This window comes from Scyliorhinus torazame, chromosome 6 (assembly GCF_047496885.1).
Source record: "Scyliorhinus torazame isolate Kashiwa2021f chromosome 6, sScyTor2.1, whole genome shotgun sequence".
In the NCBI taxonomy this organism is placed as follows: domain Eukaryota; kingdom Metazoa; phylum Chordata; class Chondrichthyes; order Carcharhiniformes; family Scyliorhinidae; genus Scyliorhinus; species Scyliorhinus torazame.
This window is the reverse complement of record NC_092712.1, coordinates 96,734,047-96,757,613: the sequence shown is the minus strand read 5'-3', so window position 1 is coordinate 96,757,613 and position 23,567 is coordinate 96,734,047. Positions and strand designations below refer to the sequence as shown.

At 46.7% G+C, this 23,567-nt stretch overlaps 1 protein-coding gene across 24 annotated transcripts in view; it reads left to right on the top strand.

Annotated features, from left to right (window-relative positions):
- Positions 1-23,567, top strand: part of mllt10 (MLLT10 histone lysine methyltransferase DOT1L cofactor) — a 498,389-nt gene that overhangs the window by 265,610 nt on the left and 209,212 nt on the right. For all 24 annotated transcript variants that reach the window (XM_072508516.1, XM_072508507.1, XM_072508512.1 and 21 more), the window contains 2 exons: positions 1,917-2,507; positions 15,556-15,731. In XM_072508516.1, the coding sequence (XP_072364617.1) occupies positions 1,917-2,507; positions 15,556-15,731 (767 nt within the window). The remainder of the gene's footprint in view (positions 1-1,916; positions 2,508-15,555; positions 15,732-23,567) is intronic.

Sequence of the window (23,567 nt, the reverse complement as noted above, 5' to 3'; positions counted from 1 at the left end):
AAATCTACACCTGTGCAGTTATTGAAAGAAAACCAAATACACTAACATTGAACAGAGCTGTGAGCTGTGAAGTGTTCTCACAACTAACGAGGCCAATTCCTGATTACCAATAGCCTTCAGCTTTGAAGTTTGAGGCTTCTCAGCCAAAGGGAGTCAGCATATAACCAAGATCAGGACTCTGACCTGCACGTTTTTGGTAGGAAAGCCAGACAGGCAGCAGCTCTAGTTGCCCCTGTTTTTTTGAGTACTGAATTAATTTTTCCAATTAAGGGGCAATTTAGCGTAGCCAATCCACCTACCCTGCACATCTTTCTGGAGGTGAAACCCACGCAGACACTGGGAGAATGTGCAAACTCCACACAGACAGTGAGCCAGAGCCAGGATCAAACCTGGGACCTCTGCGTAGTTGCCCATATTATGGGTATCCATAATATTTAAAGATGGCTTAAAGGCCTCACAGACGCAAATCCCATGCCCCACCGGCCCAGGGTGACCCCTGACCTTGAACGCTTCAGCCCTTGACTGAGCTCAAACCCCCCCAAGCCCGGGTACTGGGGCTGTTTGAGCTACATGCCTGAAAATGGCTACTCACCACCTGTTTCCCTCAGCAGCCATTGCGGCAACTTCATCTTTTTAAAAAGGTGTACTAAATGACAACCGGGTGATTTCTAGCTGGGGAGCCGGTTAATTCCCTCGAGGCTATTACATTCAACTTCAATCTTGCTAATGAGATGGAAATTAATGTAGATTAGAGTTAATGATGTGATCACCATATTTGGGCGAGATTTGGAACTCTCCATCGGGAGCGGACTGGTTAGAAGACTGCAATTTCCTGCTATTTAACTAGCGCTCTTGGATCCGTGCCCAACGCAATGCAGTGGTTAAATTGCGGCAATTTTTTCTCCGGTAATATGTTAAACTTAAACCACAGGTACTTGGTTAGTTGGCCGGAAATGGTTCAAGGACACTATTTGAACACAGCTCTGCCCAAATTGTTTAGCTGTCTGTTGATTTGTTTATTATTTGTGTAACTTTGCACTATCTATGACGTTGTTGCCTACATACAAATAATGACACTGTTCTTGAAATTATAAATATCTGTTTTGTGCAGACATGGTGACATGCTTGCAAAATGCAAGTTTTTGTTTATTTCTTTGTTTCATGTGTCTGTAGTAGTTACAACACTTAGTAATCCCCAAAGAGTTGTTTGACCCCAATTTAAAAATCCACAATTTTTCAAACTCTGCTGAATCACTTTCCACTGACCCAAACAATTCTAAATTAATTCTTCATTAGTTTAAAATTGACACTACTCCCTGATATATTAAAAGTTTCCTCAAGTGAGTAGATACCATTTTGACTTGGTTGAATTAATGTGTAACAGGGAAAACGTAGTCGCAAAAAGGGAGCTGACCGTTAACAGTTTAGATTTATCAATCCGTGCATAGGCTAAATATATGGTGCAGATACCACAACACAAGATTTTTAAAATGTTATTGAAATACCTGAGTAATTAAAATGCATCTACCATTCCTTAATTCAGCTGCTGAATTGGTCAGCAAAAGATACTTTATTAGCTGGCTCAACCGCTAATGAGGCTTGCCCAAGGAATACTGCTTTTGAAGTGTGCACTTCCTATTACTTTGTAAAAATACTGTAAATCTGAAGTGAAAATTCTTTATTTGTGAAGCTGCACCTTGCTTTCTCGAGAAAGCATGAGGATTTTAAACAGATCTATAAAAAAAGATGTAAAAGGTGAATGAGTGCCATGGTGCTCTAATTGGTATAGCTAATCATGACATTAGTATCTTGAACTATTCATTTATGGTATGATTAAGAAATCAAAGTCCTGTTCTTGATTTTTGCACTCATCTTACTCATGTAACTTAATCAGTTAACTAATATTTCTGTTGCAGGCAGTCTATTGGGGACCCCAACCAGTGTAAAATCATCGAGCAGTTCAGTCCAATCACCACAAGAGTTTCAAACATTCACCGAACCAGAAACAAAAAGTGACGGTCACAGTCATTCACAACAGTCCTCAACCAGAGAGACAACTAAGGGAGAAACTTTTGACCAAGAAACAACTTTGATTAGTGCTAGTCCTGTGCTGGGCCTTCCACTGACATCATCCGGACCTCCCCAAACAATAAATATGGAACACTCGGAGAGTGGTTGTGGAGATTGTGACATCTCTGATGTTGCTACTGTGACTTCAAGTGCTGTACCAGGGTACAGAAGAGCTCAAACTTCAGTCATGGAGGAAGCAACAGTAAAAGAGAAAAAACGAAAGGGAAATAAAAAGTACAAACATGGACCTGGCAGACCAAAAGGAAGTAAAAATAAGGATAGCATTTCCCAGCTGTCACTCTCTTCTGCATCACCATCATCATCTATTACATCTGCTGCAGGAAGTGTGGCAAGTGCAAGTCTGCAGAAATCTCCATCTCTTCTCAGGAATGGAAGTTTACAGAGTCTTAGTGTCAGCTCATCTCCAGCTGGTTCAGGTAGGTGTATAGATATGTTTATGTATCAAAAACATTTATTACAATATGAATGTCCACATAACAAATCTGTTTTATTCTTTTTTATCCCCATTCCTTAATCCTCCCCATTCCTTAATCCTCCCCATTCCTTAATCCTCCCCATTCCTAAATCCTCCCCATTCCTAAATCCTCCCCATTCCTAAATCCTCCCCATTCCTAATTCCTCCCCATTCCTAATTCCTCCCCATTCCTTCATCCTCCCCATTCCTTCATCCTCCCCATTCCTAATTCTTCCCCATTCCTTCATCCTCCCCATCCCTTCATCCTCCCCATCCCTTCATCCTCCCCATTCCTTCATCCTCACCATTCCTTAATCCTCACCACTCTTTTATCCTCACCACTCCTTCATCCTCTTCCCACAAACCCCTTTTCCTCTTCCCTCAACTCATTTTTCCTCTTCCCTAATTCCTTTATCCTCTAATCCAAATCCTTTATACTCTACCCCCAAATCCTTCATACTCTACCCCCAAATCCTTTATCCTCTACCCCCAAATCCTTTATCCTCTACTCCCAAATCCTTTTTTCCTCTACCCCAACTCCTTTTTTTCCTCTACCCCAACTCCTTTTTTCCTCTACCCCAACTCCTTTTTTCTTCTACCCCAACTCCTCTTTCTTTCCTTGTGTTTTTTCTCGGCCCTCCTTTTCCCTTTGCTTTTCTTCCTCCCCCTCGCCACCACTTTCTCCCCCTCATCAACCCCTCTCTGGAGCTGTACAGAATGTTGGTTAGGCCACAACTGGAGTACTGTGTGCAGTTCTGGCCATCTCACTACAGGAAGGAGGTGTTGCACTGAAGGATACAGAGGGGATTCACCAGGATGTTGCCTGGGATGGAGCATCTGAGCTATAAGAGACTGGATAGGCTTGGATTGTTTTCTTTAGAGCAGAGAGGACACTGATGGGAGAGTATGATTGAGATGTATAAGATTATGAACATTTGCCTCACCCATCCCTTCCTCAGCCACATCTAATCCTTCACCCGCAAGTCTCTCTCTTGCAGGAAAATCATTTCTTCCCTTAACCTTTTCAGGTGTGCAATCAGCCGGGATCGTTTGACTGGCCCATTCAATCCAAGGACATTCCACGTCATAAATCTTACTGGAGGCTTCTGCCTAGGATCACCAAGTCTGCCTTCACAACCAAACTCTGCCTCTACCCAGCGCCCTTCTCCTCCCTAAACGGGGCCCACCTAAGATTGCCGCCCCCTCCGTCCACACCCATCTCCATCCACCACACCAACCATGTCGCACCCCTCCTCCGCCACACCTCTCCCCTCCCCACCCCACGCTGCTTAACCACCGCAGCTCCCCCTACACTAGCATTGCCTGCTAGTGTGGCGACTCCCACATGGAGGCCCAAAGGGCACCACCTACACCTCCGTACTCACCCATTCTCCGCCCCCCCCCTTCCCCAACCTACACCACTGCCTTCCCTTCTCTCCCCGCCACAGTGTCCCAACCCCATAACAATAGAATGAAAAGAAAATCACGTCAAAGCAACCCCATACGTTACATTCTCAATTCTCCCCAGGACCAACACAGCCACCAGCATAACGAACCACAAACTGTACAAAAGGTACAAAAAGAGACAAAAGTTAAACAATATGCACCTGGCACCAAGAGGCTCGAGAGACACAGTGACTACTGCCAGTTACAAACAGCACATAACATCCAAGCATATAACATCCAAATTTCCTCAAACAAATGAGAACAAGTGAAACTGTATATGATGGGTACAAATGTCCCCCATTCATCCATCCCCAACCCATGTTCCTTGACGAGATCATTCATTTCCTCCGGCGTCACAAAATAATAATCCCAGCCCTCAAAAGGTACCCACATTTTGGCTGAGTACAGTACCCTGAAGCAGATCGTGCACCAATTCAGCGTCGCCTTGGCCTTTTTGAACCCCACCCGTCTCTTGGCCCAATGCCCTGGTATATCTGGACCCGTTTTCCTTACCAGCTATAATCCTGACAGACTCCGGCCCACCTCAAAATCTTTTCCTTCTCCTGCAAGGGCAGCTGTAGCACAGTGGTTAGTACAGTTGCTTCACAGCTCCAGGTTCCCAGGTTCGATTCCCAGCAGATTCACTGTCTGTGCGGAATCTGCACGTTCTCCCCGTGTCTGCGTGGGTTTCCTCCGGGTGCTCCGGTTTCCTCCCACAGTCCAAAGATGTGCAGGTTAGATGGATTGGCCATAATAAATTGCCCTTCGGTTAGGTGGGGTTACTGGGCTACGGGGATGTGCGGGCTTAAGTGGGGTGCTCTGTCCAAGAGGTGGTGCAGATTCGATAGGCCGAATGTCCTCCTGTACTGTAAATTTTATAATTCTATGACTGCCTCTCGCCCGCTTCCCCCCTCCCCCCGTCTGCCTCTCGCCCGCTGCCTTCCCGACTGCCTCTCTCCCACTTGCCCCACGACTGCCTCTCGCCTGCTCCCCCCCCCCCCCCCCCCCCAGCTGCCTCGCCTCTGCCTCCTCCAACCTCCCCCCCCCCCCCCCCCCCCTCGCCAATTGCCTCTGGCCTCTTCCTCCCCTGCCACTCTGTCGCCTCTTCCCCCTCGCCGCCATCTCACCTCTTTCCCCCTTTGCCACCCTCTCGCCTCTATCCCCCTCGCCTCTTTCCGCCCCTCCCCCTTGCCGCCGTCTCGCCTCTCCGTCCCCGTCTCGCCGCCCTCTCGCCTCTCCGTCCCCGTCTCGCCGCCCTCTCCCTTCTCCCCCCCCCAACCCCCCTTGCTGCCCTCTCACCTCTTCCCCCCCCCCCTTCGCCGCCCTCTCGCCTTCCCCCCCCCCTTCGCCGCCCTCTCGCCTCTTCCCCCCAACCCTCGCCGCCCTCTCACCTCTTCCGCCCCCTCGCTGCCCTCTCGCCTCGTCCCCCCCCTCGCCGCCCCCTCGCCCCTTCCCCCCTCCTTTGCCGTCCTCTCGCCTCTTTCCCCCCTCCTTTGCCGCCCTCTCGCCTCTTCCCCCTCGCCTCTTCCCCCCCCTCGCCGTCCTCTCGACTCTTTCTCCCCCTTTGCCGCCCTCACACCTCTTTCTCCCTCTCATTCCTCACGCCTCTTTCTCCCCCCCCCCTTGCCGCCCTCACGCCTTTCTCCGTCACCGCCCTCTTGCTTCCGCCTCGCCGCCTGCCGGGTCTCGAGCCCCCCCCCCCAGCCACCCTCTTTTTTTTTTTACAAATAGTTTTTATTAAAGCTTTTTTCAACCAGAATTTTTACATAACAAAATAAACGAAAGATATTTAACAAAACAAGCTGGCTGATATCAGTATCAACCCCCCCCCCCTCCCCCAGCCCGGGGGTACTGCTGCTGCTGACACATTACTGCTCCCCTAAAAAGTCAAGGAAAGGTTACCACTGCCGGGAGAACCCCATCAAGGACCCTCTCAAGGCAATCTTTATTCACTCCAGGCTGAGGAACCCCGCCATATTGCTAACCCAGGTCTCCATGCTCGGGGGTTTCGAGTCCCTCCACATTAACAAGATGCGTCTCCAGGCTACCAGGGAGGCAAAGGCCAACACCTCGGTCTCCTTCGCTTCCTGCACACCCGGATCCTCCGACACCCCAAATATCGCTATTGTTGGACTCTACTTCACCCGCGTGTCCAAAATCCTGGACATAGCCCTCGCAAAGCCCTGCCAGAATACTTTAAGTGCCGGGCATGCCCAGAACATATGGACATGGTTCGTTGGACTTCCTGCACATCTCGCGCACCTGGCCTCTACCCAAAAAAACTTGCTAATTCTTGCCGCCGTCATGTGAGCCCGATGCACCACCTTAAACTGAATTAAACTGAGCCTGGCACATGATGCGGACGAATTCACCCTGTCCAGGGCATCAGCCCACAGACCCTCATCTTGCTCCTCACCCAGCTACTCCTCCCACTTGCCCTTCAGCTCCTCCACTGAGGCTTCCTCCGCCTCCTGCAGCTCCTGATATATGTCCGACACCTTCCCCTCTCCTACCTAAACGCCAGATACTACCCTGTCCTGTATCATTCGAGGGGGTAACAGCGGAAATGTCCCCACCTGCTTTTTGAGAAAGTCCCGAACCTGGAGATATGTGAAAGCATTTCCCGGGGGCAGGCCAAACTTCTCCTCCAGCGCCTGCACGCTGGGGAAAGTCCCATCTATAAACAGGTCCCCTATCCCTCTAATGCCTGCCCTATACCAGCCTTGAAACCCCCCATCTATCCTGCCCGGAGAAAATCTATGGTTATTCCGTATCGGGGTCCAAACTGAGGCCCCCTCATCCTTCCTGTGCCTCCTCCACTGACCCTAGACCCTCAGTGCCGCCGTCACCACTTGTGGTGTATCGTGCCAGCGAGAATGGCAGCGATGCTGTTACTAGTGCCCCTAGGCTGGTGCCTTTGCATGACGCCGTCTCTAGCCGCCCCCACCCGACACCTCCTCCATAACCCACTTCCTAATCATGGCCACATTAGCCGCCCAATAGTAGCGGGGTTTTATTTGCCCACATAAATCCCGTGATAATCCTGTTCATCCGCTTGAAAAAGGATTTGGGGATGAAAATGGGGAGGTACTGAAAAATGAACAGAAATCTGGGAAGAACTGTCATCTTCACAGTCTGCACTCTTCCTGCCAGGGAAAGCGGGAGCATGTCCCACCTTTTAAAGTCTCCCTCCATCTGCTCTACAAGCCGAGATAAGTTGAACCTGTGTAGGGCATCCCAGTTCCTAGCCACCTGTATACCTACATATCGAAAGCTCCTCTCCACTCTCTTGAGCGGGAGCTCCCCCAGTCTCTCCTCCTGGCCCCTAGCGTGGATTACAAACAGCTCACTTTTCCCCATGTTCAACTTGTACCCCGAGTAGCTCCCAAAGTCCCCCAGTATCCGCATGACCTCCCCCATCCCCTCTAGCGGGTCCGAAATATACAACAGCAGGTCATCCGCGTGGAGGGAAACTCGGTGCCCCCTCCAGCTCCTTGAGGTCCTAAGCGCTATGGCCAATGGGTCAATTGCCAGGGCAAATAGCAACGGGGACAGGGGGCACCCCTGCCTCGTCGCTCGGTGCAACCTGAAATACTCTGACCTCAGCCGGTTCGTGGACATACTCGCTACGGGGGCCTGATACAGTAGCCTGACCCGCCCTATGAATCCCTCCCCGAATCCAAACCTACCTAACACTTCCCCCTGATACTCCCACTCCACCCTGTCAAAGGCCTTCTCTGCATCTATTGCAGCCCCTACTTCTGCATTCCCCCCCCCCCGCCCCTCCGAGGGCATCATAATAATATTCAGGAGCCTCCTCACATTTGTGTTCAGCTGCCTGCCCTTGACGAAACCCGTCTGGTCCTCCTCAATCACTCCCAGGACACAGTCCTCTATTCTGCTGGCCAGAACTTTTGCCAGCAATTTGGCATCTTCATTCAGGAGCGATATCAGCCTGTAGGACCCACACTGGAGCGGATCCTTCTCCTTCTTCAAAATGAGCGAGATCAATGCCTGCGATATCGTCGGGGGGAGGGTTCCTCTCTCCTTTGCCTCGTTAAAGGTTCTTTGCAGCAGTGGGCTCAGTAGCTCCGAGAACTTCTTATAAAATTCTACGGGGAAGCCGTCCGGACCCGGGGCCTTGCCCGACTGCATACTTGCCAGTCCCTTAACTACCTCCTCCAACTCAATCGGGGTCCCCAATCCCTCCACCCACTCCTCGTCCACCCGTGGGAACCTCAATTGATCCATAAATTGCTTCATCCCTTCCCCTCCCCTCGTACAGCTTCCCATAGAACTTCTTGAAGACTTCATTGATCCTCTCTGGGCTCAACACCGTGTTACCTTCCTTATCCCGCACTCCCCCGATCTCCCTGGCCGCCTCCCTCCTGCGAAGTTGGTGCGCCAGCATCCTACTTGCCTTCTCCCCACACTCGTAGACTGCCCCCTTCACTTTCCTCAGTTGTTCCTCCGCCTTCCCCGTGGTCAGCAAATCGAACTCTGCCTGTAATCTCCGGCACTCCTTTAACAACCCCCCCTTGGGGGGCCTCCACGTACTTCCTGTCTACCCTAAGTATCTCTCCCACCAGCCTCTCCCTCTCCGCCCTCTCCCTCGTCTCCCTGTGGGACCTAATAGAGATTAACTCTTCCCCCCCACGCCCCGAGGACCGCCTTCATAGCCTCCCAAACCGCTGCCACTGTTACCTCCCCTGTGTCATTTGTTGTCACATAGTTCTGAATGCTCCTCCTTATCCACCCACACACCTCTTCATCCGCCAGCAGCTCCACATCCCGTCTCCAGAGAGGGCACTGCCCCGCTCCGCCCCCAGTCGCAGGTCCACCTAATGCGGGGCATGGTCCGAGACCGCAATGGCTGAATACTCAACCTCCTCCACCCTCGGGATTAACGTCCTGCTCAGCACAAAAAAGTAAATCCGCGAGTAGACTTTTTGGACGTGGGAGAAAAAGGAGAACTCCTTCGCCCTTGGCCACGCGAATCTCCACTGGTCCACACCTCCCATCTGATCCATGAACTCCCACAGGGCCCTGGCCGCTGCCGGTCTCTTTCCCGACCTGGACTTAGACCGGTCCAACGTTGGATCCAAGACAGTATTAAAGTAATCCCCCCCGCCCCCCCCCCATAATCAAGTTACTCGACTCCAGGTCTGGGATTTTACCCAACATGCGCCTCATGAATTCCGCATCATCCCAGTTCGGGGCATATACGTTCACCAACATCACCTGGGCCCCCTGTAACTTGCCACTCACCATTATGTACCACCCCCCTTGTCCGCCACGATGCTCCCTGCTTCAAACGCCACCCGTTTACTCACCAAAATTGCCACCCCTCTGGTCTTTGAGTCTAGCCCCGAGTGGAACACCTGGCCCACCCATCCCCTCCTCAACCTCGCCTGGTCAGCAAGTTTAAGTGTGTCTCCTGCAGCATAGCCACGTCCGCCTTCAACCCCTTTAGATGCGAGAACACGCGGGACCTCTTGACCGGCCTGTTCAGGCCCCTGACACTCCACGTGATCAGCCTGGACGGGGGGTTCAACCCCTCCCCCTCCCTGACAACTAGCCATCTCCCTTTTTTGGCCAGCCACGCGCCCGCGCCCCCACTCGCTCCAGTCCTCCCGACGGAGGTCCCCCAGCCCGACTCTCCACCTATCCCCAACAACTGGCTCACCTTCAGTCAGCAGACTAGCACCCCTCCCCCCCCCCAACCACCCGCTCCCACCGCCGCCTGCCAAGCACCCACTCAGCACTGATTTTCCCCCCCCCCCCCCATTGCGCTTCCGTAAGTCAGCTGACCCATGCTGACCCCAGCCGCTCTCGCCTCTATCTCCAAACTTACTATTGTCTCCTCCTTCGGGCCCCCCAACCCGCCCCTCCCCCGCAGGGTAAGTGCCATCCGGGTCCTTCCCGTGAGCCGGACAACACAACCCGGGCGTCACCCCGCCCCCTGAAACAAAAAACAGGAAAAGGAAAGCAAACAAACTTAAATTCTACCAATAATCTTACACCAGGCCAACCCCCGATTGCACATCCCCGCCAGCGCGTTTCACCCACGTGCAGCTGCCCCTTAGCTCAAGTCCAGCTTTTCATGCCTAATGAATGTCCCCGCCTCATCCAGCGTATCAAAATAATGGTGCCTTACCCAAAGTCTCGCCGGATGCACGAGCCCGAACTTCACCCCTTTGCTGTGGAGGACCGCCTTGCCCCTTTTGAAACCAGCACACCTCGCCAGTTCAGCTCCCAAGTCCTGGTATATGCGGCTCTCGCCGTTCTCCCACTTGCTGCTCCCCTCCTTTGCCCACCGCAGGACACGCTCCCTGTCTGTAAAGCGGTGGAACTTTATCACCATCGACCTCAGTGGTTCGTTCCCCCTCGGCTTCCTGGCGAGGACCCTATGCGCCCTGTCCAGCTCCAAGGGCCGCGGGAAGGCCCTCGCGTCCATCAGCATCCCCAGCATTTCAGTCACATACGTGCTCGTGTCCGCCCCTCCGCACCTTCAGGGAGGCCCAGGATCCGCAGGTTGTGACTCCGAGACCTATATTCAAGGTCGTCCAGCCTCTCCTGCCATCTCTTGTGTAGGGTCCCGTGTGCCTCCACCCTAACCGCCAGGCCCAGGATCTCGTCCTCGTTCTCAGACACCTTCCTCTCCACCTCTTTGATCGCCTTCTCCTGTACCTTCTGAACCTCCACCATCTTTTCCATGGAGGCCTTCGTAGGGGCCAGCATCTCCGTTTTTAGTTCTGCGAAGCAGCTCCTCAAAAAGTCCTGCTGCTCTCAGGCCCACTGGGCCCACGCTTCTCGATCCGCGCCGGCCATCATTTTGTCCTCCCGGACCCGCTCTGCCTTCCCCGCGATTTCTCGTTTGACGGCCCCGCTCCTGGTTCCCTCCATACAGCACCGGGGGAAACCTCTCCAGCGTCCCTTCCCACGCCGGCATCCGCCCTTCAAGTGCCGATCCCGGCGGGAGATGCCGTGTATGCGACCTAGCTGGTCATGGCCGCTACCTGAAGTCCCCCGCCACCCTCTTTGTCCCTACCCCTCCCTCGCCACCCTCTTGCTCACTTTTGCCTCCTGCTTACCACCCCTGCCTCCCCGTTCTGTCACCCTATTTCCTCTTCCCCCACCTCCCTCACTCCCCTCTTGCCAAATCACCCCACCCCCCCATGTGAGATGTAAATAATTCTGAGAATCAAAGAACTTAGAAGGGAATTTGATATTGATAAAATATTGAGCATGGGAAAAACAGCAGTGGATTGAACTTAATTGAAGTAAATGTGGGGTGCCAGGTTTTAGTTTGAAAATTGAAAATACATGTGCTTTGAGGAATAGCTAGGTTACATCTAAGAGTGGGACGATTTATAGTTCAGGTTCTCAAGATGTTAAAAGCAATGTCTCAAATGGTTGAGGCAATTTAAAAACCAAGTCAACACCTAAATATACTGGTGGAGCACGACTCCCCAGGATGATGTTGATGGGGTCTGGGCCATAGTAGCCATGATTCTGTTTACTGTGCGTTAGGTTGTTGCTTCACTGCTCTCCCAACTTTGGCACAATCCCTCGGTGTTCGGGAGGAGATTTAGCAGGATTAAGTCGGCTATGTCTAGATTGGTTCCTGATTCGATGCTTAGTTTGCAACTGAGTCGACAATCTTGTTTTGTTCTTGTTATTTTTTGTAGTCACTTGCTTGGCTACCTCAGGGCAGTTTGCGTGAGACCATATCGGCCAGCAAGAACAGCAGTTTCTTTTTCCTAAAATATATTAGTGAATCAGTTGAGTTTTGCAACTAGTCGAATGTTGCAAATTGCTATTTTGTGTCCTTTTTTTAATGAACCTTGCCAATATTGTTGGCAAAGTAATTAACCAGTGCAAGTTTTGTATCCTTATTAACATCTTTACTGTTGAATTTATAATCTTTGCATTAAGCAGAATGAATATTTAAGTGCAACGATTCTGCATGCTTCAGGAAGCTTAAACTAATTAGATGTATGAATTCATGAATCATCAAATTTAATCAATTTTCTGGGTCAACAACCGCTAGTCTTGTATTAATGCGTTGCAATGCAAGAATGCATTGTTTCCTTCCTTTGATGAGACCTGAGGCATAAATGAAACAAAGTAAAAGGAAGCTGGCCTTTTAATCCTTTTTGATAACCATTACCATGGATCTTAATTTGGGGATTACATTTCTGTGTCTTCAGAATAAGCAAATTAACAATGTTCAGAGTCAAATTACTTTGGAATTTGACTTTTAAAATAATCTATATTCAATGTTACAACTATATCCAACATTTTGTAGCCTGTATTTTTGTTAAATACAAGCAGATACAATCAGTATATAACATTAAATTAAATCTGATGTATTGGTTGGTAAATTAATGTAGTGTCAGAAAGCTGATGCAAAACTCCTATTCCCTTGACCTTATTCCATAGCCATACAAATTTTCCCCCTTCGAACATAATCCAGTTTTCTTTTGAACATTACCGTTGAATTTGCTTAATAATAATCTTTATTATTGTCACAAGTAGGCTTACATTAACACTGCAATGAAGTTACTATGAAAATCCCCTATCGCCACGCTCCCACCATTCCCTCAGTAGTACATTCCGTAATATATTTCTGCATCTTGCCTCTGACTCTATTGCTAGTTAGTTTAAATCTGTGCTCTCTGGTTACTGACCACCTTGTCAGTGGGTACAGTTTCTCCTTATTTACTCCATCAAAGCAATTCATGGTTTTGTACATCCCTATCAATTTCTCCCTTAATCTTCTCTGTTTTAAGGAGAACAGTCCCAGCTTTTCCTATCTCTCTTCGTAACTGAAGTTCCTCCTTCCTGATACCTCCCTACTAATTCTCCTTTACATTCTCTCTAAAGCCTTGACATCCTTCCATTAATGCTCAGACTGCTGAACAAGTGGTTTCAAAGGGTTTAGCATAAATGAATTGCTTTTACACTCAATGTCTCCATTTATCAAGCCATGGATTCCAAATGTTTTACAACTGCCTTGTCTACTTGTCCTGCCACTTGCAAAGATTTCTGTCCCTGTATCCCCATTAAAATTAAACCAGATAGCTCATGTAGTCTCTTCTTACATTGCCTCTGTGGCACTGTTTGTGGGTTCAAGTTGGACTGCAGGGATTTGAGCAGAAATTGTAGGCTGACATTGCAATTCAGTATTGAGGGAATGCTACACTGTCGGAGTTGATGTCATTTGGAGGAGATGTTAAACTGATAGCTCGTCTTCCTTCTCACCTAGATGTAAAAGTTCCCATGATACTATTTCAAAGAAGAGAATTTATCCCTGGTTTTCTTACAGTATTTGTGGTGAATGTTTATGAAACACTTTGATGCTGACATTGAAAATTGAGAGTTGCTAAGTCTATCAGTCACTGAAGATTAAGATTTAAGAGGAACACGCTTGTCAGTGATGCATCTGTTGCAGTTTCAGTAATTAAATAGAATTCCGAGGTTGGAAAATATTGGCATTAATTGCAAGAGGAATGGAATGTAAAAGTTGGTAGGTTTTACTGCAGCTGTCCAGAATCTTGGTGAGACACTTCTAGAGTACTGTGTACAGTTTTGGTAGTCTTATTTTAAAAAAAGATAAAATTGCATTAGAAGCAGTTCAGAGAAGGTTCACTTGATTCATTCCTGGGATGGGGGGCTTTTGTCATGAATAATGGATGAACAGGTTGGGCCTATACTTATTGGCATTTAGAAAAATAGGTGATTTTATTTAAACAACAATAGGTGATTTTTATTTATCCTGAGGGGATTTAATAGGATAGAAACCGGGAGGATGTTTCTACTTGAGAGAGACTAGAATGGGGGGCACAGTTTAAGAACAAGAAGTTTACCCTTTAAGACGGAGATGAGATGATTGATTGATTGATTGAACATTATGGGGGGCAGATAACAAAAGTGGAGTTCAGACCGCAAGCAGGTCAGCCATGATTTTTTTGAATGGCAGAGCAGGGTGAAAAGATTGCTCCTCCTAAATTCACTTTGTGAGGAAGAGGGAGGATGAAAATAAATTACTTACACCATGAGCAATATTGAAAATCCACCCAAGAAAGATTAAACCCAAAAGTAATATATTTTATACCATAAAAATGGGAGAGAAACAGACTTCTGGGATAAGTTAATTAGACGTGATCAAGTCTTGTGACGTGATAGTATCTATAATAATACTTGGTTTGTCTGTCCAGACTGTTTTGATTGACCAATTTAAAGGGCACATTTGTTGGTGGGTTTGTTTGATTGATGAGTAGTGCCTGGTGCATGTGAAGGGCAGTGGGGTATGCAAAAGACTTTAGCGCTTGACATATGTGCACACCAAAGGTTGTTGATATGGCCGGGTGGGGGAAGGGAGGGGTGTTGGCATGGTTTGGGGAGCCCAACAGGATAGGTTGATGCAATAGTTGGGTTGGCATGGTATGAGAGGAAGTGAATGGCATGGGATGGGGATTGCAGGCGTAGGGTGGATGACATGATGGAATTGGTTAAGTGTGGCAAAATGCTGGACAATTATTTGATACAATTTATCATTTGAAAGCTATTCTTTGTGGTAAAAATGAGGATGTACTAGATTTGAATGAAAACATTTTAGAAAATCTGTTCGATGAATTGATACAATGCATCAGCCTTGGTCCTTTAGATGAAGAAGATGATGACAGTATGCACATACTCTCCAGTTTCCATGCAGTCTAACTCCAGTGGGCATGTCACCTCATGATCTTAAATTTGAGGAATGATCTGTTATAATGTTGCTACAAAACTTGAATCTTTGCCGAGGACCCGGGTTCGATCCCGGCTCTGGGTTACTGTCCATGTGGAGTTTGCACATTCGCCCTGTGTCTAAGTGGGTCTCATCCCCACAACCTAAAGATGTGCAGGTAGGTGGATTGGCCACGCTAAATTGTCCCTTAATTGGGAAAAAAATTATATGGGTTCTTTACATTTAAAAAAACTTGAATCTTAAACAATGACTTAATCGTTGCACAAGATTGGTGTTTAGAAAGCTGTTTTCTTTAATGGTAAATGCTGAAATTATAAGAGGTAGATTTTAAGGAAATATAGTCTTCATTCTTTGAATAATATTGAGCTCATCAGATGGGCCCCTTAATTGAAATAATAATGAATTGGTACTCTAAATTTATATTTTTTTAAAGTTTGGATGGAAGATTAATTAGAAATCCTGTTGTTTTGACAGCATGTGTTTTGCAGGTCCCTGCTAGTTATAAGTATTATGTTGATTAAACCTGTGTCTTTCAGCATCTGGAAATTGCATAATACCTTATCATTGTCCATGAATTGTTTCGGTAAATTTGTTGTAATACAATAATAGATTAAGTTTTGGTGGCAGCACAAGAGTAATTTTAAAAGAAAAGCCAAAAACTGGTTCTCATCCTGGATGAATGATTAATGGCGCAGGATTTATATTAATATATAGATGAAAGATTGTTGTCCTTTGATGAATGGGAAGTGTCAGACAATGAGTTAGTGTGAATTTTTAAGCTGAGATTTACACAACCAATTTTTCTTCTCAGGTATTTACACAAGTATTGAAGTACCAGTTTCACTGCAGAATACACTACCAGGCTCAAGCTGCAGTACTCCACTTTCCAGTTCTATTTTACCTCCACAAAGTGCAACCTATTCACAGCCAATGAGCACATCACCTTTGGCCACTGTTTCTGTTTCAACTATAATTTCCACTACCCAGGTAAGAGATTGTTTACTGTTTGTAAGAATTAAAAGATCATAGCATGACCAAAGAGAAAAACATATTCCATTTTCTTTATTCCAATAAGATATTAATTTTTTCCTCCATTTTATACCAATTGTTTCCTCCCTTTTTTCCCCTAAAAGAATTTGCCTCCTGATTATGGTACAGTTGAGTGGGTACCGAATGCTCTCTGAAGCTTTATATGCAAATTCTTCAGAATTTAATTTATACTGTTGCCAACAGGTTACTGTGGGGCCATCACAGCCTATCTGTTGTGTAATAAAATTACATCACCATCAAAAAAAAAATTAATTTGAAGAAGAAAGTCTCTCATGGTCATGAACGAAGGAAGCTATTTCTGTTGCAATACGGATCACTTCTGCAAGGTGGTCATCACTAGTGGTGGATCTTTTCTTTGATATATTGAATTCCATAATACAAAATGTCTGTTCGCAGATGCAAGTTGACCCAAACAATACAAGCATCTTTTGATAACCCCTGATTTTCAGAAAGTGCTTCCAAAGAGAAAATGCTGGAAAATCTCAGCAGGTCCGGCAGCATTTGTAGGGAGAGAAAAGAGTTAACGTTTCGAGTTGAGATGACCCTTTGTCAAAGCTGAAAGCTTTGGGAAGTGCTGTTCACTGAGAGATGCGTAAAACCTTAGGAGTGGCACTTATTTGAATCGCCCCGCAAATGATAAGTTAGACTGAAAGTCAATAAGCTCAAGTTGGCAGTCACTTGGAGAGTTGTCCACATTGCATTGAATAGGGAGGAGATTAAGACCATGTCATCTTCTTTCATAAAATCTTCAGAGCAGCGGGAGAAGTCAGCATTCAAAGCAAGCAGCAGTGAAACATCTTTTCAGGTTCTGATCAGATATTGTAATCTGTTGCCAAGTGGGGAGGTGTGTCAACTTCTTGCCTTCAATATAACAGGAAAAGAAGAGCAACTTTGTCATGAAGGCCTGGATAAGGAAATGCATGTCATGAGCAAAAAATCTTGTAGTTTAGAATTCAGCAGTTTAGAATTCAGTGGAATAGAATTCAGTAGTTTACATCAATGGCAAACGTGACATCAGCAAGCAAGTTCACATCATTCAGTTGAGGAAATTCATGTCTTTACCTATGATTTGTAAAATCAAATAAATCTCTGCCTTCATCCCCCACACTTTTCTGAACTTTCCCCAAACTAAGCCAGCCAACATTTGTATGGTAGAGAAATATCCGTACGCCCTGACTCAGATTCCTCTTTTAAAAAAAAAAGATAAATTGCCTGTGGTTTATGCTCTTGCTTTAATAAAAGTTTACAGGTTTTGTTCCAGAACAATTTTGCAGAGAACCTCTTGGTAAATAATTCAATGCAGGAAAATGTTTTCTGCTCTGGGTTGTTTTTTTCACTTGGGTCCTGAATTCTTTTCAACAATCCAGCATTTTTGCCAGTCAAGTTAGAGATTCTAATAATGATCACAGTCCACATCTTGGGGGTCCTATTGATCAGAAACTGAACTGGACTAGCTATATTAATACTGTGGCTACCAGAGCAGATCAAAGCCTATAACTCATCTCATGACCCTCCCAAAGCCTATCCACCAGGTCCACAAGTCAGGAGTGTAATGGAATACTCTCCACTTGCCTGGATGAGTTCAGCTCCAACAAAGACGCTCGACACAATCCAGGACAAAGCAGCCTGCTTGATTGCTCCCCCTTCCACAAACATTCAATCGCTCCACCACCGACAAACAATGGCAGCCGTGTGTGCCATCTACTGCAGCAACCCGCCAAGGTTCTTCAGCCATCACCTTCCAAACTCACAACCACTACCATCTAGAAGGAGAAGAGCAGCAGATACCTGGGAACTCCACCACCTAGAGATTCCTCTCCCAAGTCACTCATCACCCTGACTTGGAAATATATCGTCGTTCCATCACTGTCACCAAGTCAAAATCCTGGAACTCCCTCCCTAACAGCACTCTGCTGGCTTAACCAGCGACACCCACATCCCGTAAATGAATTTTAAAAAATATTTTGAGACACTGTTATTTAATGATTCCAAGAAATCTTTTCCAGTAGTTGTGTTTTTCATTGACAGTATTGAAGCCATTTCCTCTGTAAACTCAAAATTTGTGTCAATGCCTCGTATGAAAACCACCAAAGGACTCTGTCTTTTATGTCTGTGCCGTAGCGAAGTAAGGAAAATCCTTTACCTTGCTTTTCCCTGTTGACCCAGATTCTCCGATATTTCTTCCACACCCCTCATCACAGTTCGCCTTGTCTTGTCTGGGCATAATATTGCAGCAGAGTCAACCAACCATTCCTTTGTGAATTCTCCTTTGGAAAATGACTTGCTGTTCTTTGCGATGTGTCATCATGTGGCTCGCCCTGGTAATTCCATCTTGTGGCACATATACAAAGAACAAAGAAATGTACAGCACAGGAACAGGCCCTTCGGCCCTCCAAGCCCGTGCCGACCATGCTGCCCGACTAAACTACAATCTTCTACACTTCTTGGGTCCGTATCCTTCTATTCCCATCCTATTCATATATTTGTCAAGATGCCCCTTAAATGTCCCTATCGTCCCTGCTTCCACCACCTCCTCCGGTAGCGAGTTCCAGGCACCCACTACCCTCTGCGTAAAAAACTTGCATATAGTCTGGTTAAAAGAAAATTGTGCCTTTTTCATTTGAGCAACCACCTCATGCAATTGTCTAGCTTTCTCGTCAACCATGTCTTATCTCTGCTTCATGTTTGCTTTCGAAGAATCGTTTCAAGCTGTATTCTTTGACTACTGCAACACTTTGCAAACTTTCTCTGCTACATCCGTAAAGAGGTATTTGAAGTACATTCCTTGTTAAACACTGGACATTCAGCATCTACTTTTCCCTTCTTCGACAAACTCACATTTGTATTACATCCCTCCACTGAAGCGTTGCAATTGTGTATCCGTAGAAAACGGAAAACTGCAAAATAACTCATTTTCGCGGCTCTCCCCGATTAGCAATGTGATCATAGCAACCAAACCAAGGCCCTTACACTGCACGCAGACATTACATTGCCGCTGTGCAATATTCACTGAGAAAGTCAATTTTGATCAAATAATCTTACTCTTTTTTTTTTGGTCAGGCCTGGGAGTTATGCAAGTAATTTGTGGTCGGATCTGGCCCATGGTCCGTATTTTGCCTGTCCCTGGCCTAGTCTGATGCTGCTCTCACTCGTGTGATTCCAGCAAAAAATAATGATCGCATGATACCAGCAAGAAATAATGATCAGGTACATGATGTCCAGATGATTTTTTTTACCCACCTCTCTGTGGTTAATTTTAGTGCCTCTATTACTGCCTAGTGCAGATTAGCAATACAAAAGGGAATCTAATTTGGGAGCCTTTGATTGTGCGACTAAGCTACTCCCCCACAGTGGAGCTGAAATATTGAAATTAATTGTTATTTTAAAAGGCTAGTAAGCAAAATGATAAACACAATGTGAAAATTTAACAATTAAGGAGTCGCGCGGGGTGTCGTGTGCGTGGCACGCATTATAGGGAGGGGGGGAGGAGGGAAAAGGGGGGGGAGGAGGGAAAAGGGGGGGGGTGGAGGGAAAAGGGGGGGGAGGAGGGAAAAGGGGGGGAGGAGGGAGAAAGGGGGGGGGAAGGGAAAGGGGGGGGGAAGGGAAAGGCGGTGTCGCGCGCGCGGCACGCGTTATAGGGAGGGAAGAAGGGGAGGGAGGGAGGGGAGAGAGGGAGGGGGGAAGATGGGGGGGGGGGGAGAAAGGAATTTTTTTTTTTTTAACAATTAACAGTAAAGAATGCAACTCTGTTGTTCATGGTGGGATGAATATGCTTTGTTAAAAACATAGAAAGTTTACCAACAGAAGGAAGCCTTCAACCCATTCCTTTTGGGCCAGTTGAAAGAGATCTACCATAGATGGTTACATATAGGGCGACCGCTGAAGTTTCAAAATATTCTTCCAAAACATGGTCAGGTAATAGACGAGTATAAAATGTTGCTGTGGGTGGTTGCTGATTTGAAATGTGAATAAGAACATAACACTGAAAATTTAAATTGAATTAAATTAATCTGGCAAGCTTTAGTGAATGCATTAATTGTCCAGAGAATCCTTAAACCATAATCTTAGCATTTTAATACTGCATTGTATTTGGCATGTGGCACATATAAACATAGAAAATAGGAACAGGAGAATGCCATTTGGCCCTTCGAGTCTGCTCTGCCATTCAATATGATCATGGCTGATCACTCAACTCAGTAGACTAATCCCGCTTTCCCCTCATATCCTTTGATCCCATTCACCCCAAGTGCGAGATCTAACTGCTTCTTGAAAACACAACAATGTTTTGGTCTCAACTACTTTCTGTGGTAACGAATTCCACAGACTCGCCACTCTCTGGGTGAAGAAAGTTCCCTTCATCTCTGTCTAAATGATCTAACCCATATCCTCCGATTCGACTCCTGGTCCTGGACACCCTCTCCATCGGAAACATCCCTCTTGAATCTGCCCTGTATAGTCCTGTTAGAATTTGATAGCTTTCTGGGCAGTATGGTGGCGAAGTGGCTTGCACTGCTGCCTCACGGCGCCAAGGTCCCAGGTTCGATCCCAGCTCTGGGTCACTGTCCGTGTGGTGTTTGCACATTCTCTCCGTGTTTGCATGGGTTTTCGCCCCCACAACTCAAAAGATGTGCAGGGTAGGTGGATTGGCCATGCTAAATTGCCCCTTAATTGGAAAAAAATGACTTTGGTACTCTAAATGTATATTTTTTTTTAAAAAGAAGGGAAAAAAAGAATTTGATAGGTTTCTGTGAGACCCCCCCCCCCACATTCTCCTGAACTCCAGCGAATACAATCCTAACCGACTCAATCTCTCGTCATACATAGAACATAGAACAATACAGCGCAGTACAGGCCCTTCGGCCCACAATGTTGCACCGAAACAAAAGCCATCTAACCTACACTATGCCATTATCATCCATATGTTTATCCAATAAACTTTTAAATGCCCTCAATGTTGGCGAGTTCACTACTGTAGCAGGTAGGGCATTCCACGGCCTCACTACTCTGTGCGTAAAGAACCTACCTCTGACCTCTGTCCTATACCTATTACCCCTCAGTTTAAAGTTATGTCCCCTCGTGCCAGCCATTTCCGTCCGCGGGAGAAGGCTCTCACTGTCGTCAGGACATCAGTCCTGCCATCCCAAATCACTCTGGTAAACCTTGTCTGCGCGTCCTCTATAAGACATAGGAGCAGAATTAGGCCACTCGGCCCAACGAGTCTGCTCCGCAATCCAATCATGGCTGATATTTTTCTCATCCCCATTCTCCTGTCTTCGCCCCATAACCCCTGATCCCCTTAAGAATATCCTTCCTTGGGTAAGGAAATCAAAACTGCACATAATATACGAGGCATGGCCTCATCAAGGCCCAGGATAATTTCAGAAAGACATCCCTGCTGTTATACTCTAATCCTTTAGCAATAAAGGCCAACATACCACTTGACTTCTTTACCGCCTGCTACACCTGCATGCTTATCTTCAGTGACTGGTATAAGAGGACACCCAGGTTTCGTTGTACATTCCCCTCTCCTAATTTATGGCCATTCAATTAATAGTTTTTGCTACCAAAGTGGCTACCCTCTCATTTCTCCAAATTTTACTGCTTCTGCCATTCATTTTCCCACTCATTCAACTTGTCCAAATCACACTGAAGGATCTCTGCATCCTCCTCACAGCTCACCCTTTCACTCAACTTTGATTTATGTGCAAATTTGGAGATATTACACATTGTTCCCTCATGTAAATCGTTATGTATATTGTGAATAGCTGGAGTCACAGTACCGATCTCTTTGGTACCCCAATCGTCATTGCCTGCCATTTGGAAAAAGACCCGTTAATTCCTACTCTTTGTTTCCTGTCTGCCAACCAGTTTTCTATCCATCTCAATACACTACCTGTAATCCAATGCGCTCCAATTTTACACTCAAAGAGTTAATTTAATTAATTGAGTCACTGGAACAGATTTAGGTTCTTTCCCTTTCAGAAGGCAGTGGCACAGTGGTATTGTTGCTGGACTGGTAATCCAGAGACCCAGGATAATGATCTCGGGACCTGGGTTCAAATCCCACCATGGCAGGTGATGGAATTTAAACTCAATAAAATTACTTAAATTAAAAACCTGATGGTGATTGTCGTAAAAAGACATCTGGTTCACTAATGTCCTTTAGGGAAAGAAATCTGCCATCCTTACCTGGCCTGGCCTACATGTGACTCCAGACCCACAGCAATGTGGTTGACTCTTAAATGCCCTCTGAGACCGCCTAGCGAGCCACTCAGTTGTATTCAACCACAATAAAAACGCAAAAAAAAGGAAAAAACACGAAAAAAACCAGATGGACCACCTGGCATCGAACCAGGCACCAGAAATGCCAATGACAAACGCAGCCCTGCCAAACCTGCAAAGTCCTCCTTACTAGCATCTGGGGACCTGTGCCAATGTTGGGAGAGCTGTCTCACAGACCAGTTAAGCAACATCCTGACATAGTCATACTCACAGAAGGACGGCGCGGTGGCTCAGTGATTAGCACTGCTGCCTCACAGCTCCAGGGACCCGGGGTCAATTCCGGCCTTGGGTGACCGTGGAGTTTGCATTTTCTCCCCGTGTATGCATGGGTTTCCTCCTGGTGCTCCGATTTCCTCCGACAGTCCAAAGATGTGCAGGTTAGATGGATTGGCCATGCTAAATTGCCCCATAGTGTCCAAAAAGGTTAGGTAGGGTTACTGGTTTACAGGGATAGGATGGAGGCATGGGCTTAAATAGGGTGCTCTTTCCAAGGGCTGGTGCAGACTTGATGGGCCGAATGGCCTCCTGCACTGTAAATTCTATGATTCCTTACAGACAATGTCCCAGACACCACTACCACCATTCCTAGGTATGTTGTGTCTCACCGGCAGGACTGACCCAGCAGAGGTGGCGGCACAGTGGTATACAGTTGGGAGGGATTTGTCCACCCACGTCGATGCTATCACCAAGAAAGCACAACAGCGCCTTTACTTCCTCAGGAAACTATGAAATTCGGTATGGCCACACTGACTCTTACCAACTTTTACAGGTGCACCATAGAAAGCATCCTATCTGGCTGCATTACAGCCTGGTATGGCAACTGCTCGGCCCAAGACTGCAAGAAATTTCAGAGAGTCGTGAACACAGCCCAGTCCATCACACAAACCTGACTCTCACCCATTGACTCTATCAACACCTCCTGCTGCCTTGGGAAAGCGGGCAGCATAATCAAAGACCCCTCTCACCTGGCTTACTCACTTTTCCAACTTCTTCCATCGAGCAGGAGATACAAAAGTCTGAGAACACTCACGAATAGATTCAAAAACAGCTTCTTACCTGCTGTTACCAGATTCCTAAACAACTCTCTTATGGACTGATCTGATTAATACTACACTCCTATATGCTTCACCAATGCTGGTGTCTATGTATTTACATTGTGTACCTTGTGTTGCCCTATTATTTATTTTCTTTTTATTTATTTTCATGTACTATATGACCTGTTTGAGCTGCTCGCAGAAAAATACTTTTCACTGTACCTCGGTACACGTGACAATAAACAAATCCATCCATCCACCATCAACAAAGCACAAGTCAGGAGTGGAATGGAATACTCTCCACTTGCCTGGATAAATGCAGCTTTCACCTCCCTCCCTTTTCTTCTTAAAACATCTAAACCTCGGAGCATCTAACAACCATTCCTGCCCCTGTGAAATCCATGTCTCCATAATGGCCACAACATCGTAGTTCCAAGTACCAATCCATTCTCTAAGT